The 17092-nt window shown below is 44.8% G+C and overlaps 1 protein-coding gene across 9 annotated transcripts in view; it reads right to left on the bottom strand.

Annotated features, from left to right (window-relative positions):
- Sfswap (splicing factor SWAP) overlaps positions 1–16739 on the bottom strand; it is a 75188-nt gene extending 58449 nt beyond the window's left edge. For 6 of the 9 annotated variants that reach the window (XM_048433718.3, XM_048433715.3, XM_048433714.3 and 3 more), the window contains exons 1-5: positions 16375–16739; positions 13832–14001; positions 13116–13247; positions 7694–7779; positions 743–968 (exon numbers count right to left, since the gene is read on the bottom strand). In XM_048433718.3, the coding sequence (XP_048289675.3) occupies positions 743–968; positions 7694–7779; positions 13116–13247; positions 13832–14001; positions 16375–16592 (832 nt within the window). In that variant the 5' untranslated portion in view covers positions 16593–16739. Of the gene's footprint in view, positions 1–742; positions 969–7693; positions 7780–13115; positions 13248–13831 lie in introns of all 9 variants that reach the window. The other 3 variants (XM_048433717.3, XM_048433720.3, XM_048433719.3) reach the window with 3 other exon arrangements.
- Between the last annotated feature and the right edge of the window lie 353 nt (positions 16740–17092).

The following is a 17092-nucleotide window of genomic DNA, read 5'->3' on the forward strand; positions in this document are numbered from 1 at the left end:
TGGGGGAATATTCTTTCTGGTTATATAAGCTGCTCAGATAAAAAGCCAGATAGGAAAGAGTGCCACCTCGTCACCACACAGGAAAGAGTGCCACCTCGTCACCACACAGGCTCCCTGGCATTTACTGCAGTGCTGTAACAGGTTTTTATTTTCAAAAAGGGCAAAAACATTCTTTATTCATGAAAAAAAATTACCAACAGGAAACAAATGAAAACAATGAAAACCCAAAACCACCACCAAGGTGGAACAGATACAATGAGCAGGTGAGATCCGCACAGCTGGGCTGGGCTGCAGGATGGGAAGACACTGCTAGGGAGACTTGCCCCTGGGTGTTACTCAAAAAGGAAAAAGCTGGCTTTCTAAGAATCTGGAATGGAGACACTTGAAAAACAGTTTCAGATAAGTAATTCAAGACCAAGAAAGCACCATTTTGTGAATGTGTGGGATTTAACTTCCTGCCCCATGCAAGCATGTGCACTGGAGAGTGAAACCATCTCCTCTGTGGACTGTTATGCTGCCAGAATGAGGGGAAACATTTCCAGCCTAGGCATCAACATTGAATTGTATTCTAACAATCTGTAAAAGCATGAACTAAGGACTTAGAAGGGTGTGCTGGCAGGCTATCAGCAGTTCACAGGCACCTGAGAATTCAAGCCTGCATTTCAGTCACGTTCCTCTGAGAACAGGAACCTTTGTACTGACCATCCTCCCAACCCCGAGAAGCCAGGAAAGATCCACATACTTTTCTTCTCCTCATTCTTGTTTTCTGCCAGCACCGTATACCGTCCTTCCTTCATGGCTTTCTGGATAAATTTGTAGTAGGGGTTGAGGTAGTGATCAAACCGCAGGAAGTCAAACTGCGAGTTTCGTGCTTGCTTGGCCTTCAGCATTATCTCAAATTGTGCTCCCTGTTTGCACACGAAGTTGGCTGTGCGCTCGATGATGGCATGCATTTTAGCTGTTGGTGGCTGGAAAAAAACAGTCATGTGATCAGAGTGTGTGCATACAGACGTAAATAAACTACACAATTTAATTAAAAGAAACAGCCTGGTTTTACTGTCTCAATTTAAGAAATAAGACATTTTAAGGTTAGAAGGTGAATATGCTCAACACCATGTCTGACAACCTGAATTCATTACCAGGATCTATGTGGTGGAAAGAGAGAGCTAACTTGAGAGTTGTCCTCTAACCTCCATGTGTGTATAATTGTACATGTGTGCTCCCAACGCCCCCAAATAAATAAACGCTCAATATTTTTAATGCTAACAAAGATATTAACATTAGAAAACTACATGGAAAAAAGACTGAAAATTATTTACACTAAGAATGGGTGGTTAAAAATTCAAAATGCAGCTGGCTCTGGTGGCTTTAATCCCAGCACTCGGGAGGCAGAGGCAGGTGGCTCTCTTGAGTTCAAGGCCAGCCTGGTCCAGGATGGCCAGGACTCTTACACAGAGAACAGAGAAACCTTGTCTCGAAACACCCACCCCCTTAATATCAAGATGCTTACATAACTTCAGGACCTTATCCTTTATAAAATAAAAAGTTTAATTTCTCCAGTTTAGTTCCTCATTAATACTGCTGACATAGTGGGTAAAGGTGTCTGCGGCTAAGCCTGATGACCTGAGCTCAACCCTAGAACCCACATGATAGAAGAAATGACTCCTACAAGCTGCCCTCTGACCTCCACACAGACGCAGTGGTGCACGGTGACCCAACCCCCCTACAAACAAATGAACTGTAATAAAACATTTTTTTTTAAAAAGAGAAATGTTTGCAGTTTAAGCTATTTGGCTCCTGAATAAATTTTGTTCCACGTTAAAGGGAATCTGAGTGCACTGGGACATGGGCCCTGATCCAGATTTTCACCAGTTTTGGCTTAACAGAAAGACTTGTTTGTAAAACAGTTCATTCTATAAACACACCAAGGATCAAGGATCACTTCAGCACAACCCATAAAGACTGGCATGGTGTCACCATGCAGGCTCTTAGTGGACCAGCTCAACTGTTGGCCTCCATGACGTAAAAGCAATACTGTGATAACATCACGACTACCGTAGCTCCAACACAGCACCAATCATTGCTCAGCAGAGCAACCCCCTTCACACTCTTATTTATTTTCTGTATGTGTGTTCTTGTGGTCAGAGGACAACTTGCAGCAGTCGGTTCTCTTCTCCCACATGGGATTGAGGAATAAAACTTAGCTTGTCAGGCTCGATGGTAAGCAAGTGCTTTCACCTGGCCCAAAGCATCTTATGATACCTTAAGAGCTGCTACCAGGATAATAAAATAAAACTATTTCTCCTGGAGAAGGCCATTTATAATGGTTAATTCTGTCACCTTGACAGAATCTAGTATCATCTGAGAGATGGGACTCTGGGCATGCCTATTGGGGATTATCTTGATTACTGAGGTGGGAAGACCTGCCCAAGTGGAGAAAGGAAGCTGAGCAGCAGCAAGCATACATTCCTCTCTGTTCCTGATTAGGGATGTTATATGACCAATTGCTTCAAGCTCCTGCCACCTGGACTACCCTGCCAACTTTGTGAGTGAGAATAAACCCTTTCTCATTCTTCTGTCAGGGTATTTCATCATAGTATCAGAAACTATGGCAGCATTCTCTGCATCTTTACTGTGCGGATCTTAAATTCTCTTTCATTTAGGACCATCATTACCATTTCAGCACTACAGAATGATATTTTAAAATATACTTAGTACAATAGGCATGTGGTATTAATTCCAGCATTCAGCAGAGAGAGGATCGCTATCCAGGCTAGCCAAGGCCATATAGTAAACCCTATCTCAAAAACAAACGAGTCGGGTGGTGGTGGCACACGCCTTTAATCCCAGCACTTGGGAGGCAGAGGCAGGCAGATCTCTATGAGTTCGAGGCCAGCCTACAGAGCTAGTTCCAGAACAATCAGAGAAACCTTGTTTTGAAAAACCTAAAAACAAACCCACACAAAAAAATAAAACAACAAAATTAATTAATAAGAACTAAGGTACAACTCAATGGCAGAGCACATTCAGGCCCTGAGTTTGAACTCTGGCACTAAATAATCACACATGAGCCCCAAACAAACAAACAAAAACCTCAAACTAAGAAACATGTTAAGTATGCATGTCACAAAGCCTACATAGCAGAAGGAAAATGTTCTTCACTCTCATGTATACCTAAGTCCTGTGTTAAGATCCCTTCTCCCTGGAAACTTTATCAGTGTGGCCCTAAACTCAGAGTAAGAACTGAGAAATGGGACAGCCAGAGGTCAGGAAGCCCACAAGAGCTCTGAGAAGTTCTGGATAGGTTCAGCCGTGGGAACAGTAAGAGATGGTTCAGGAGGAAGGCAGAAAGAGGTGAGGGGGTCTGTGAATCGGCCCAAAGAAAGAAAAGAAACACTCTGTTTGCCCATAGCTTCAGATAAGCACGAGATCAGTCACACAACAAACAAAACCACAGAGGAACTAGGAAGAGAAGCAGCAAAAACTTTCCCATCAATTGGAAGTGAAAAAGAGTTTTCCGAAACCAAGCTTCAGAATCCTGTGGCACAAAGGAAAGACACAGGACTTTGGCAGGACATAGAAATTACCTGGAGAATCATACACAGACAACACAACACCCAGTGGTACAGCAGCATTCCCAGGAGGCAGACAAGGGTCCCTCTTTTTTCAGAGGTAAGTGGACAACAAAGCTACTCAACACTCAGCTCTTAGAACCCAGGGTTTCTCTAATTTCAGTGACTGGAATTTCCAAATGAGGAATACAAACAAACACAGAGATGCCCTGGCACAGACCAGGATCACGGCATGTCCACAGGAAGTGATTACTGTCCTATAACAGACTAAATAAAGCACAGAACATCTAATAAAGCCCTCTCTCCTTTCCCACTGTGTACTCTTCCAGAAACATGTCTAACAGCCTGCTAAGCAGCAGAACTTCTGGACCCTAGGCCTGACCAGTGGTGGGTGGCAGAGCCAGCTCTGAGGCAAGCCCAGAAGGCCAGGAGTACGTGGCAGACATTCGCGCTCAGGAATCATCATGCTAGGTGCAGACAGCCATGTCAGTCATCTTTAGTGTCTCAGGAACAAGGAGAGCGTGAAAAGATGGGCTGAGCAAAAGATTCTGCCCTTCACCCCATGTGTTACAGGGATCCACGGGTCTACACAGCCAGAGGAGGCAGCTAGCTGATGTGTGGAACTCAGGGCAAGACACAGGGTTATGGGTACCTGGAAAGGGACAGGTGAGTTGGAACACATGATGCATAAATACATAGTGAAAGGAAAAACAGGTCTTTTTGTTTCTCTTTCCTTTGAGCAAAAAGACACACCTATAACAGTACTAGAAAAAAACAAAAATCCTAAAATCCAAAGGGCTTGAGTCTAGAAGCAGGCATGAACCAGTGGCTGCAGAGTCATGGTGGCACACTGGCTGGCAAGCATGCAGCAGGTGGCAGGCAGAGATCCCAGGTGCCTTATGTTCACTAGGCTCTCACCCAACAGCTAATGTAAACCAAAGAGCTCTGAGAGCACCTACCTCCTTACCCACCCAACTCAACCTTCCAGATCAGGATCAATAGCAACACTCAGGCATGTAACCAAGCCATCATGTATGTTTAGTCACCAACCAGAACTGCTGCTACAAATACTGTCCCCTCTCATTATCTGTCAACAACACAAAGGTTGTATGATCTACACAGTACCCTGCCACCAACACTCCACAGTTTAATGGTTTTCCCAATGAATGTCCAAAGCCACAACTGAGAAGAATGAGATATTGGCACTGTCAGAGGGGGAAAAAAAGAGAGGGGGGAAAAAAAAGCAAAGCAGACACTCAGCCAAGGACGCAGGGACCTCTCAAACCTTGATACTGGAGAACTGTGCCAACAGAACAAGACTTAGTGATGCTTATGTTGAGACTACACAGCTGTTAAATCTAACAACAGGAGCTTAGCCATCAACATTCTATTATACCTTTGTATTTTATCTGAACAGACATTAAAAAAAAACAACTTGTGTCAAAAACAAAAGGGCTGAGGAGAAGGTTGAGTCGACAAAGCACTAGACTGTACAAGCATGAGGACTTGAGTTCAACCCCCAGCAGTCAGGTGAGAAGCTGAGCACAATGGCATGTGCCTGCAATGCCAGGATGAAGAAGCTCGAGACTATCCAATCTAGAAGCTCAACAGGTGAGTCCTGGGTCCCAGTGAAATACCCTGTCTCAAAGAATAAAGTGGTGAACGAATGGTTCCTGAAAAACAGCTGACTTCTTGCCTCTACTTGTAGGAGTACATAAGCACACAGAGACCTCACACTTGGAAGATAAAAGAAACAAGATCACACGTTCAAGGTCAACTTAGGACATATGTTGAACCTACCTCAAAAAAGTGGGGTAAGGAGAGGCTGGAGAGATGGCTCAGCATTAAGAGCACATATTGTTCTTGAAGAAGACCCAAGTTTGAATCCCAACACCATTGTAGGCAGGCTTACACACTTGCCTCTAACTCTTAATTTCCAAGGGAATCTGATACCTTCTTCTGGCCTCCTTAGGCACCTGCACACATGTGTAAAATGCATCCTCCATACATATAATGAAAAAATTAAACAGCCAGATGTGGTGGGACACACCTTTACTACCACTTGGGAGGCAGAGGCAAGCAGATTTCTGTGAGTTCCAGGACAGCCAGGAATATGTAAAGAGACTGTCTCAAAAAATCAAAACCAAAACTAAAAACAAAAAAAACAAAACAAACAAAACCAAAACAAACCCCACACAACAACAACAAAAAGTCAACCTCACTCCTGCCAAAAGAAACAAATTGGGGAAGGGGACATGGAACCCATAGTTAATCTTAAATACAAGTATTTAGTATAAAATACAGATAACGCAGCAAATGATTTTTAAGGTTCAATTTCAATAGGTCTCTGATGTAGAATAGTCTGCTTTGGAATGTGCAGAAACAAAATATATCAAAACAAGAACATAGGGCTGGAGAGATGATGGCTCATTGATTAAGAGCTCTTGTTGCTTTTCCAGGGACATGGGCTTGATTCCCAGCATCTACCCATATTGGGCAAGTACCAATTGCCTGTAACTAACTCTAGAAAAATCTCATACCCTCTTTTAGCCTTTGTGGCCATCTTCACTCATGTGCACAACCCCCCACACAGATATACATAATTTAAAATGAATCTCGGAAAAAAAAACCAACTAAGAATATATATTAATGTAATATTTAGGACATTAGCTTTTTAGGTAAATGTATTTAGCTCTAACCGTAGCAAAGCAATCAAAAGATAGAAATAGGGAAGCAAACAGAACTGCAATCACACAGAAATTTCTACCCAGATATGTAAAAGATGTCAAAAGGAAGAGCCAGGCACCATTCTTTCATATGATGCAGAAGAGGAAAAGAGCAAGAGCTTCAAGTCCATGCTGAACTGAGGGTGGCCACTATCAACAGGGGTGTCAGAGCTGTTGTCACTGTGTGTGGGTTATGGTGTCTACTGTCCTCCTGGCTACTTTGCCAGGCACAAAACCTGGAACCTTTATACCTCTGACTGCCACTGAGTGAGAATACTGTCAAAGCAAACACGTTTTCCTGAACATAATCCCTTAGGAACCCTTTTCAAACATGACAGAAATGCTGGGCTGGAGGCACATGCCTGACATCCCAGCACTAGGTGGGGGTGGAAGCAGAGAGGACTGGGAGTTCAAGGCCAATCTCAGCTATATACAGAGTCTGAGATCAGCCTGAGTTACATGAGATTCTGTCTCAAAAGTAATTTTAAAAAGTACTGGCAAGGTGGCTTATCAGACAAAGCACCAAACTGGCATCTCGAGAGACACAAAGCACCACAAAGCTCTACCTCTGCTTTCTTCATCCATGGAAAATTAGCCTGGACACGCCCCATGGACCCAAAAATGTCCAGTGAATGTAAGGTAAAGAGCAAGGGCCTCCACAGTTCATACTAGAAAAGCCAGAACCAGGTACTTTGCTGAAAACAAGACTGCCTTGGGCACAACTGTTTTCACATCTGTATGAGGACAGCAACATCTCAGTCCAGCCCTGACTTGGCTGATAAAAGAGAGATTCCCCACAGAACTCCACACAGATCCAACACAACTCGCTGGTATGCTGAGCTGTTCATGATGGTGTACTTCCACTCTCTCCATCCCCTGCCTCTTCCTTTTGTTTTAAAGTGTATGTTCTTAAAAAGTACAGTTTGTATGTATGTATACATGTATGTATCTTCATGAGGCTATGTGTACTGTGTGCGTAGGAGCTGGCAGAGGGTAGAAGGTATGTGTGTGATCCCCTGGAACTAGAGTGCACGTGGTTGTGAGTCACCTGATATAGCTGCTGGGAACTGAACCAGGGTCCTTTGCAAGGAATGAAAGCAATCTACTAGTGAGTCATCTCTCAGCAACACCCTCCTTCTGTTTTCTGATAGGGTTCCTGTTTGGAGCACCCCGGCTGGCTTGGAACTTGAGATCCTCCTGCCTTATCCTCCCAAGTCCCAAGATGACACCTGGCACCCATTAACCTTCAGAGGTAAGTAGGCTGTGCTTGCTTCACCTTACAAATAATCTTGCAGCACAAAGGACCTAACAGCAGCTGTGTTCTACTGTGCTCTCACGCACCACACACAACAGCAACAAATCACAGTGCAAAGGCTTGTGAACCAATACACATACCAGCTCCACGTCAGACGGAACACTTAATCCTAACGGGGCAATGAAAGGCTCTTCATTTTCGTCCAAGTTTTCAGCCTCATTTTTTTCTGTTAAAAAAAAAAAAGGAAAATTAAGAACTGCAGTATGATGCCCCACCAATAGTAGATAAATATACAGTGTGGACTTTTCCTGATTCTTCACCTTTTCACCACAATTTCCAGAAACCCCTTCCAGCTTCCTGCTCTATCCCATTAACTTGATTATCCTCATTCAGGGACTCCAAAGAGGTGGTGGTGGAACAACTACATGAGCATGTTTTTGGAGCAGGTGGAAATCTGAAATCCAGCCTGGGTATTTAAGAACTCCAAATCCTGGGATTTTTGGCATATGATTCTCTTACATCTATTTCCATGCTTGCTTCAGTGCAGCACAGTTCATTTCCGTGGTGTAAGGGAGCTAAATAACATGGTCACCTTTCCCTGAGCAAAATGCTCAAAGCTTAGTACTTAATGTTCTTTTAAATGTTTTAAAACATTTAAAAGCAGGGGTACGGGGTGTATATGTGTGTGTGAGCATGTGTAAATGTGAGCCAGTGTGCATGTGGACATCAAAAGCTAATCTTAGGAGTCAGTTCTTGCCTTCAGCCATGAGTCGGGCTCTTTGCTGTTTTTGCAGTGTTCAGGCTAGTTGCCCTACAAACTTCCAGATTCTCATTCTACTCTACCTCCCACAGAAGTGCTGGGATTATAGACATTCTTCCTATTGCTTCCCAGCTCTTACATGGGTCCTCACAGATGTGCAACTAATGCTTTTACCCACCAACCCTCTGCCTTAGCGCCCTGATGAATGTTCTTAAAGTCTATCCCCCTCCTGCTATTAATATAGACCTAGCATCTTAGTCTGTCCTGCGCTGAGTGGGTAATTTTCTTGCCATCCTGGGAATGGAGCCCAGGGCTTTCTCTATCACTGAGCTACACTGGCCTTTCGCAGACCCTCTTTTATGGAGGCATTAACTGGCATCAAAAGCATCCTCCAACTGTTTCTGTGGATCCCAGATAGTAACACAAGGTAATCAATGTCTGGAAAAATCAATTATAATCACAAAGTTGTAAAACAACCAAGCTGTCTCCACACAAGCAAACCACCCTGTTTAAAAAAGTAACCAGATATATTTTTTTGTATTTCTATTTTTTTAACTGTGGTTCATTTAACATTTTTCTGCTATATACTGGACAAGGTCCCATACACCATACCTTTTCTGAATTCTAAGGTACCAAATACATCTCCGTAGCCAACTTAATTGTTACCAATTTATTTATTTTATAATTACATTATCTTGTGTGTGAGTCTACATCCAAGCCAATGCATGTGAGTGGAGGTCAGAGGACAACCCGTGGGAGTCAATTCTTCCTCCAAGTGGGTTCTGGGGCTTGAACTCAGATTGCCAGGCTTGGTGGCAAGCACCTATATCAGGTGAGTCATCTGTGAGCCTCATGATTATTAATTTAAAAGTGCATAGCAAGAGCCAGTGAGATAGCTCAGCAGGTTAAAAACACATAGTGAAATGTACAGAAATCAGCACAAAACTTTAGAAACCAACACTTCAAGGAATGTCAGTGTTTACAGTTTTTAGTCCAGAAAAGAAGAAATGAAAGAAACATCACTCTTCATTGTGCGTGGTAGCACAACCTGTGATCCTAGTACTCAAAAGGATAAAGCAAGTGTGTCACAAGTTCAAGGCCAACTAGAACTACCTATTCCAGCCAAGCCAGAGCTACATGGTGAGACCTGACTGCACACAGTACAGCCCTCTGGACATCAGGAAGCTGCAGATCTAAACCTGGCTCTTCAGCAGGGCAAAAAACTCAAGTGTTTACTTCCAGTGAGATCCAAGGTGACTATAAACTCCTACCAGGTAGGAGATGCTGAACACTGCCCCTCTGTTCCACATGTGTCCCTTGTTCTCCACTAAGAACAGGGGTTAACAGGAGAGCAAACACATCCTGCTACCTATACTTCTTGAAGCTACCAACCCTGCTGCTGTGCTCACCTCCAGGAGTTACAGAGTGGGACTGGAAGGATCAGAAACACTGGCTGTACAGCTTTCCTACTAGAAATACCAAGGAACAACTTAGCTTCTGGAGATCTCTCTGGGGATGAGTCCAAATGCGTGAGGAAAAGACTGCTCTACATGAAACAAGACTTCGAGCAGTCTCTTCTCCGTGTGGCAAGGAGTCCACACATACAGGCATTCTAAATAAAGGAGCTTTTGAAGTAGTTGCCTAAATAGATCCTACTCTTATATGAGTCTTTACAAAAAACTGCACTCAAAGTATGAAATAAAAACCAATCATTAGCTGGTTGTGGCGCACACCGTTCCAGCATTCGGGAGGCAGTCAGGTCTACAGAGTAAGTTCCAGGACAGTCAGAACTATACAGAGAAACCCTATATTGAAACAAACGAAACAAAGAAACAAACAAGATCCACAAAACCAATGACAAAAAAACCAACCAATCATTGTGGTACAAAACCAGAGTCACCCAAAATGTTAAAAACATGTGTAAGAGTGAAAAGCTGTCAAAGTGTAAGAGGACCCCAGGCTAACCAGAGTGCTGTGAAAGAGGGAGGAATCAGATGCAGAAACAGGCACACATGCACTCAGCTCATACAGCAAGGTTGAAAATGCTCAGCAATAATGAGAACACTTAATCTTGAAAGTCAAGAAATATTTACACATGTCGCTGGCTCAGAAAAACCAAATATCTTAGTATGTGACACTTGAATTTTACAATCAGTGGTACTAGGTTCCACATGAATCCTACTATGTTTACAGTGTTTTACTAATTAGTGCAAACTAAAAAATAAAAAATCATCAGCTAGGCTGGGCCTGGTGGCAAAAGCCTGTACTCCCAGCTTCTAGGAAAACTGAGACGTGGGGGGGGGGGGTGGCGATGACAGGGACACACACACACACACACACACACACACACACACACACACACAGAGATACAACAGTTCAAGGTCAATCTGGGTTAGAGTTCCTTCAAGGTCAACTTAAGCAACTTAGTGAGACCCTGTCTCAAAATGGAAAGGGCGGAAAAAAAAGGAGTCGGGGATGTAGCTCAGTGGTTCAGTGCCTGCTAAGTTCAATCCCCAATACTGAAAGAAAATTGTCAGGTTCCAGGAACTTGATTTTATGAAGAAAAGAACAGCATGAAATACCAAGGAGAAGTGTACAATGAGAGGAAGCCCATGAAGCCACACTGGTATTCACTACCCTACTCAGTACTAAGCTGCAACAAATCCAAGCCCAGACCAGGGTCAGCAAACAGTGCAGAGGGATACCACCAACAGGGGTCATACGCTCCGCCCCAGCCACTCCACTCTGCTGAAGCACACCATTCCGGCTGAGCTGTGATCCAACAAAAATGCCTTTACACAAACCTGGCACCTGGCCTGTGCGCATGGCTAAGATGTTAGGAATACAGTGTTCCTTTCTAAAGATAGTTGCTGTAATCTTAAAAAAGAAAAAAAAAAAGCATGACCTCTCTGTATTTCAAAGTTCTTTAGTCAGAAAATGGTTGAGATGCTGGGCAGCAGTGGCGCACGCCTTTAATTTCAGAACTTGGGAGGCAGAGGCAGAAGGATCTCTGTGAGGTCAAGGCCAGCCTGGTCTACAGTTCCAGGACAGTTAGGGATGTTACACAGAGAAACCCTGTCTCGAAAAAACGAAAAGAAAAGAAAGAAAAAAACAAAAGAAAATGGTACCAGTATGGTGACAGTATGTATTTTCTCCTTCTGTTGATGAAACAAACAAAATACCCAAAACAACGTTGAGCAGAAATAATGTGGTCCAGACAAATCAATGGGTTTTAGTTCTTAGACCTGCAAGAATTCCAGCACTTCACAACCTCCATAGGACAGTTAATTTCAGAAGCCAACGCAGGTGCCAGCACTTGGGAGGCAAAGCACTGAAACAAACTTTAGGCCAGCCTGGTCTATGTAGTGAGATATAGGCCAGGCCAGCCAGGGACATACAGTGAGAGTCTGCCCAAATTTAAAAAGCAGGACACACACACACTCTCGAGGGCAGCACAGATCGCACGTGGTTCTTTCAATTGCCTTTCCCAACAGTCCCAGCTACACTTGCAAAGTCTCAGCAAGTCTACATAGCAGCTGCGTGTGTTAGTTACATTTTGCCCATAAGGTGGTGAGTGTGACTAGCACAAGGGCAGGAAGAAAAGCCTGCATGGACATCTGTTTGCCTGCTCTTCTGCTACACCACTCAGTGGGTGGGATGGGGTAGGATTGAGCTAATGCAGCTGCAGGACACAAGGGTGGACAGCGCCTGTTTGAGTATGTAGCTGTGATCTCACTTCATCACGTTCAGGAGCAGATTCAGCTCTGACATAAGTCTCTGCAGGATGTGATCTAGTTTTCTATTTTAAATATCTGACTGGCTTTCCAACGTTAAAGTTTTTCTCCAAACAGAACATCCTGATTGTCAGAGAACTATCCCTAATGGCTTAAGTTTACATCACTGTTACTGACAAAAAGCTAATAGGTATGTTCTACTGTGACAATGGTCTTCTAGGGCTCACAGAAGTGACCAAGGGCTCTACTTACACTGCAAGTGCTTGGAGTTTTTGATAGCACTCTTTTTTTATGCTCAAAGGTGCTGCATTAGCTTCAATCTTTAATGCTACACTAACAGTCTTCCTGTTAGCAAGCCCCTCAGGTGTCTTTCCACTGGTCAGGTCTGTGGTGGATAGGCTTTGCAGAGGTTCATGGGAAAGAAATGGACATTAATAATTCCTAGGCAAAACTGACTTTCCAGAGACCCCAGAATGAATATTGAGGCTATGCAAGTGTGGCAGTTTGAATAAGAATGGTCCCATAGGCTCATACACAAAAACACTTAGCCAGCATGGAGGGGCACTATTTGAAAGGATTAAAACAATTAGGAGGTGTGACCTTATTGGAGAAAGAGTGTCACTAGTGGTGGGTTTTGAGGTTTCAAAAGCCCAAGCTAGCCTAGACAGAGTCTCTCACTTTCTGCCTATGGATCAGAATGTAGTTCTCAGCTACTGCTCCAGGGCCTGCCTCTATGCTCCCTGCCATGATGGAAATTGACTAATAAGCTTCTGAACCTGTAAGCAAGCCCCAAATGAAATGTTTTCTCTCATAAGATTTTCCTTTGGTCATGGTGTCTCCTCCTACACAGCAAAAGAACAATGACTAAGACAGGAAGAGTGTGTGTTTGATGCAGAAGCATGAAGAACTCCATGAGACCCTAAGAGGAGTAATCCAGGTAGCTAATCAAAGTCAGAAATGTCTTTCCACCACCACTCACAATTCATCTTCTAGCTTTCAGCTTTGTTCCAACAAAAGGCACCTCAATAGTGTCCCTGTAGGACAAGTGGCAGGTTCCTTTCCCCTCACCTCTCTGTTTCGAAGGCTCCTCCTCTTCCGTGGGCTCTGATGGGTCATAATAGTCACTGCCGTAAGTGAACCCTACGGCACTGTAGTTCCCATCCTCTGCCAGAGCTTCACTCAATCTTTTGTATTCTTCCTCTTGAATAAAAACGAGAGTTTTATTAACAAAAATGGACGTTTACTGAGAAAAACTTCATACACTTCTAAAGTGCAGCTATCAGTAAAGCATAAAACACTTTTTTCAATCTCTTTTTGAGGAGAAATTTTTTCTGGAAATGCACACTTGGTATCTATTGTTATGTACTTTTGCCAGTATGTGTTTACCCACAGACCGCAGAATACACGTCTTTTATGGAAAAATTCTTCCTGCTGAGGAAATTTTGGGATTAAAAACTGTATTAAAGATAATTAAGGCAAAGACAAGAACATCGATTTTAATTCATACGATACTGTTAAAGAAGAACAGTTAAAGAGTTTTGTTTTTTGTTTTTGTTTTTTTCAAATCCCAGTCTGCCCTCAAAAGCTGGGAAAATTCTCTGTGGTTCTACATATAAACTATCCTGAGGTCCTCTCAGAACGCAAAGACTCCTGTTTTTCCAATCCACTGGGTACTGTCAAGATAATATCAGAAAGAGTGAGTATAAAATAAATGAATGGGAGTAACGTTTTAAATAGTTAAATTGTAAAGGGTGTGGCTGAAGCAGGTCTTTCTTGAGCAGTACCTTGCCTTGCCTCCTCCTCAAGCAAGTCCGTATGCAAGGCTAAATACCTCTCCTCATCACACAGCGCTTCTACCCGCGCCTCCTCTTCAGACAGCTGGTAGTCTCGGTTCCACGTGGCGTACTCAGCATCGTACGCAGAGAGGTCATGCAGGTGACCACGCCCGTCGTATCTGTAATGGGAACATGCTGGTCAATGGATGGAAGTCTACACCCATGCTGGTTGAGTGTGACAGTCTATGCACATACTTACCAATTAAAATAATGAAATAAAAATATTAAATCAAATGCAAAGCTTCAGATCTATATTTAACAAGACTAGTCATAGCTCACCTACTTTTTAAACTGAAGTAATCATAACAAAGACTAAGCTCCTCTCTATAGTACAACAGAACTTAGAGCTAAAGGCAGACAATCCTTTAGGGCAGAAAATGTATCCCCCTTGCTAGCAGTTCTTACCATGTATGCTTTGGTAAACCATTCAATGCCACTTGCAAAAAAATATCTGTTCTCAGCAGTTAAATATTACAGCTTACATTCACACAGACCGAGTCCATAAATACCTATCCGACAGAACCAAACGGGCGATATTTCCTCGCTTCTTCCTGCTAGTCCCGAACTCTCAGGAGAGATCTTCACCAAAGAAACTTGCGTCCATTGGAGGTAAAATCTTGGCTAGGCTCGCCCCTAGCCACTTGGCTGAGGAAAGAAGTGCTGGGTTATGTGGTAGAGAGACACACATACAAAGGAACAGTGACATATACATGCAGTTTAAGGAGGTTCACGGCAAACACTGCAAAACCACCAGAAGGCGCAGCATCAGTAGGTCCCTTAAACTTTAAATCCCACAATGAAGACACATCATTGAAGACCAAATTAGGAATAAAAAGATCACTTTCTGCTATGTTTGAACACAAGATCCAATACAGATGCTGTCAATGTACAACTGCCAGACAATAAATGGCTTAGTGACGTTTAAGACTCAAATTTAGGTTGCAAAAGTGAATGTGGGGCAATAAACAAAAGTTTGCATGATTTATTAATGTTGACTTCTGTAATGGAGACCAAATTAAGGAAGGAAAAAGTGCACCACAGGAAAAAGGCCAAAAATTCCTGGGACCCCCAATGGCTGTGTTTTTATTAATTTTCAAAATTTGCTTTACTTTGATGTAAACCTCCTTAACTTACAAATGTATTATTTTCCAATATTACACATATTCATGTGTGGTGTTTGCTCCCCACCGGTTCTGGGAGATCTAACAACTCATGCACAGACTGGTATGGAAACTGCATATGGAGCAGCGGCTTCAGCATCTAGCCCACTGTAACAGCACACATCACAGTGAGGGCCGGGGAAGCAACATCTCTTGCTACCAAGCGAGGTTCAAGGCATAGCACATTCCAGCAGAGTGGACCATCAGATCCAGAGCCCATCTGATCTGCAACACTCCCTTCGTGAGTCCTTTTTTTCTAGATCTGTCTCCAAACACAGTTGGAAGGGATTGGAAAGGTCTACTGGTCATTAATGTGTCCGTTCTGGCCAGCTCAGAGGTCATCCCTACAGTCATGCATGTTCCAAGTCCTCGCAGAATCCAGTTTTACTTGTCTCAAACGATGGGTTTCCTTCACTCGGGGAAAACCACTCCACAGCTTAATGGTTGGTCACTTAGCCTTTCAGTCCTGGCCTCAGAAGCCATCTTACCCAATGGAAGGTCAAATACCCAAACCCAGGATGGTGGGGAAGGAAAAGGGGACTGAGAAAAATGAAAATAGAGGTGGAGAGCAAACCACCCACATCATGTAATGCCATCCTTTTCAAATCAAACACCGTGTTTAGATATCCACAGCCCCACCCCTTTACCCTCAACTCAGGGCACCCGTAAGTGGGTGTGATTTGAAAAGAAACAACACAAAGGTAACCCAGCTCCACCCTTCAATTTTAGGAAACAGTGAAACCAGCTCTAAGAACGCTACCCCTAAGAGCAAGGTCCGCACGGGGTCGACCGGCCTCCAACAGACGGCAACTTCACCAACTACCGCGGTGGGTCAAATGGTCGAATAACCGCGGGGAGGGGCTCGCCGGACGCCAAAAGTCAAGCCGGCCAGAGACGGTTCAGGCTAACTCACGGGGTCCAAAAGAAGCTTCTACCCACGGCCTCGGCGTGCGGCGCTTCGGAGGAACAAAAGCGCACTCCCGGGCTCCCTCCCGCACAGCGAGCGGAGGGACAGCGGCACCCGCCCCACGGCGCGGGCGAGAGGCCCGGGCAGCTTCCACCGCGCTGAGTCGCTAGCGGCAGCCCGGGCTCGAGGGGTTGCGGGAGCAGGAGTCGATCCCTCCGGCGACGGCGCGGCGCCAGCTCTGGCCGGAGCCTTAGGGCCGGTTTCACCGTCCCCTCCCCCCGGATGCCGGGGAACGTGGGGCAGGGAGGCCCCCGGGTCCCCGGGCTCCGCAAAACCCCCTTTTCGGTCCTGGCCATCAAGTCAACATCAGGCGAAATCAAGCGGGCGAGGGAGGGGAGGGTCGACGGGTGGGGGGAGGAACCGACCTGTCGATGAGGATCTTGTGGTCCCCCATCCAGGGGATGAGGTGCTGTCCCTGTTCCTGGGCCAAAGCCCGCTCGTCGTCGCGGAACAACTTGCAGGCATAGCCGAAAACCAGAAGCTCCACCCGGTTGCCCCCAGTGCCGGCGCCGCCGGGCCCGGCCTCCTCCTTCGCTCCTCCTTTCCTCTCTGGCTTGGCGCGGCCCCCGCCGGCACCGTACATGACAGCGTCCCCGACGTCCGGGCCGGTCTGCTGCTGCGCCGCACAACGTCCCAGATGCCTCGCCTGTCCTACCCCCTTAGTCAAAGGAGCCGTATCCCCGTCGCAACTTCAACACAGCCGCCATGGCGGGCAACAAAATGGAGGAAACGCAACTTCCGTTGGGAAAGCCGCACTTCCGGAAACAATAGTGGTAGATTCGTCACGAGTAACCGGGGCCACTTGAAACTCTAAAAAAAACAATACGGACCTTAGTTTTCGTAATCCGATTCTGTATTGCGTTGGAAATTTCTATTGATACAAAACTTTTATTTCTAATTTTTGGTGGCCACCTAGCGTATGGCGAAAGTGCGGTTTGCGGTCGCGCGCCGACTTTCGCTGGGACTGGAGAGGCTGTGAGACGTGGAGGCTGAGTGGGATATTTTTGGGATCGTGTCGCTGCTGTCTTAGGGAGGCCAGCGGGGTTTTGCTCACTTCTGACACCCCCTTTTTTAGATCACTAG

The sequence above is a fragment of the Myodes glareolus genome, chromosome 2 (assembly GCF_982192425.1).
Source record: "Myodes glareolus chromosome 2, mMyoGla1.1, whole genome shotgun sequence".
In the NCBI taxonomy this organism is placed as follows: Eukaryota; Metazoa; Chordata; class Mammalia; order Rodentia; family Cricetidae; genus Myodes; species Myodes glareolus.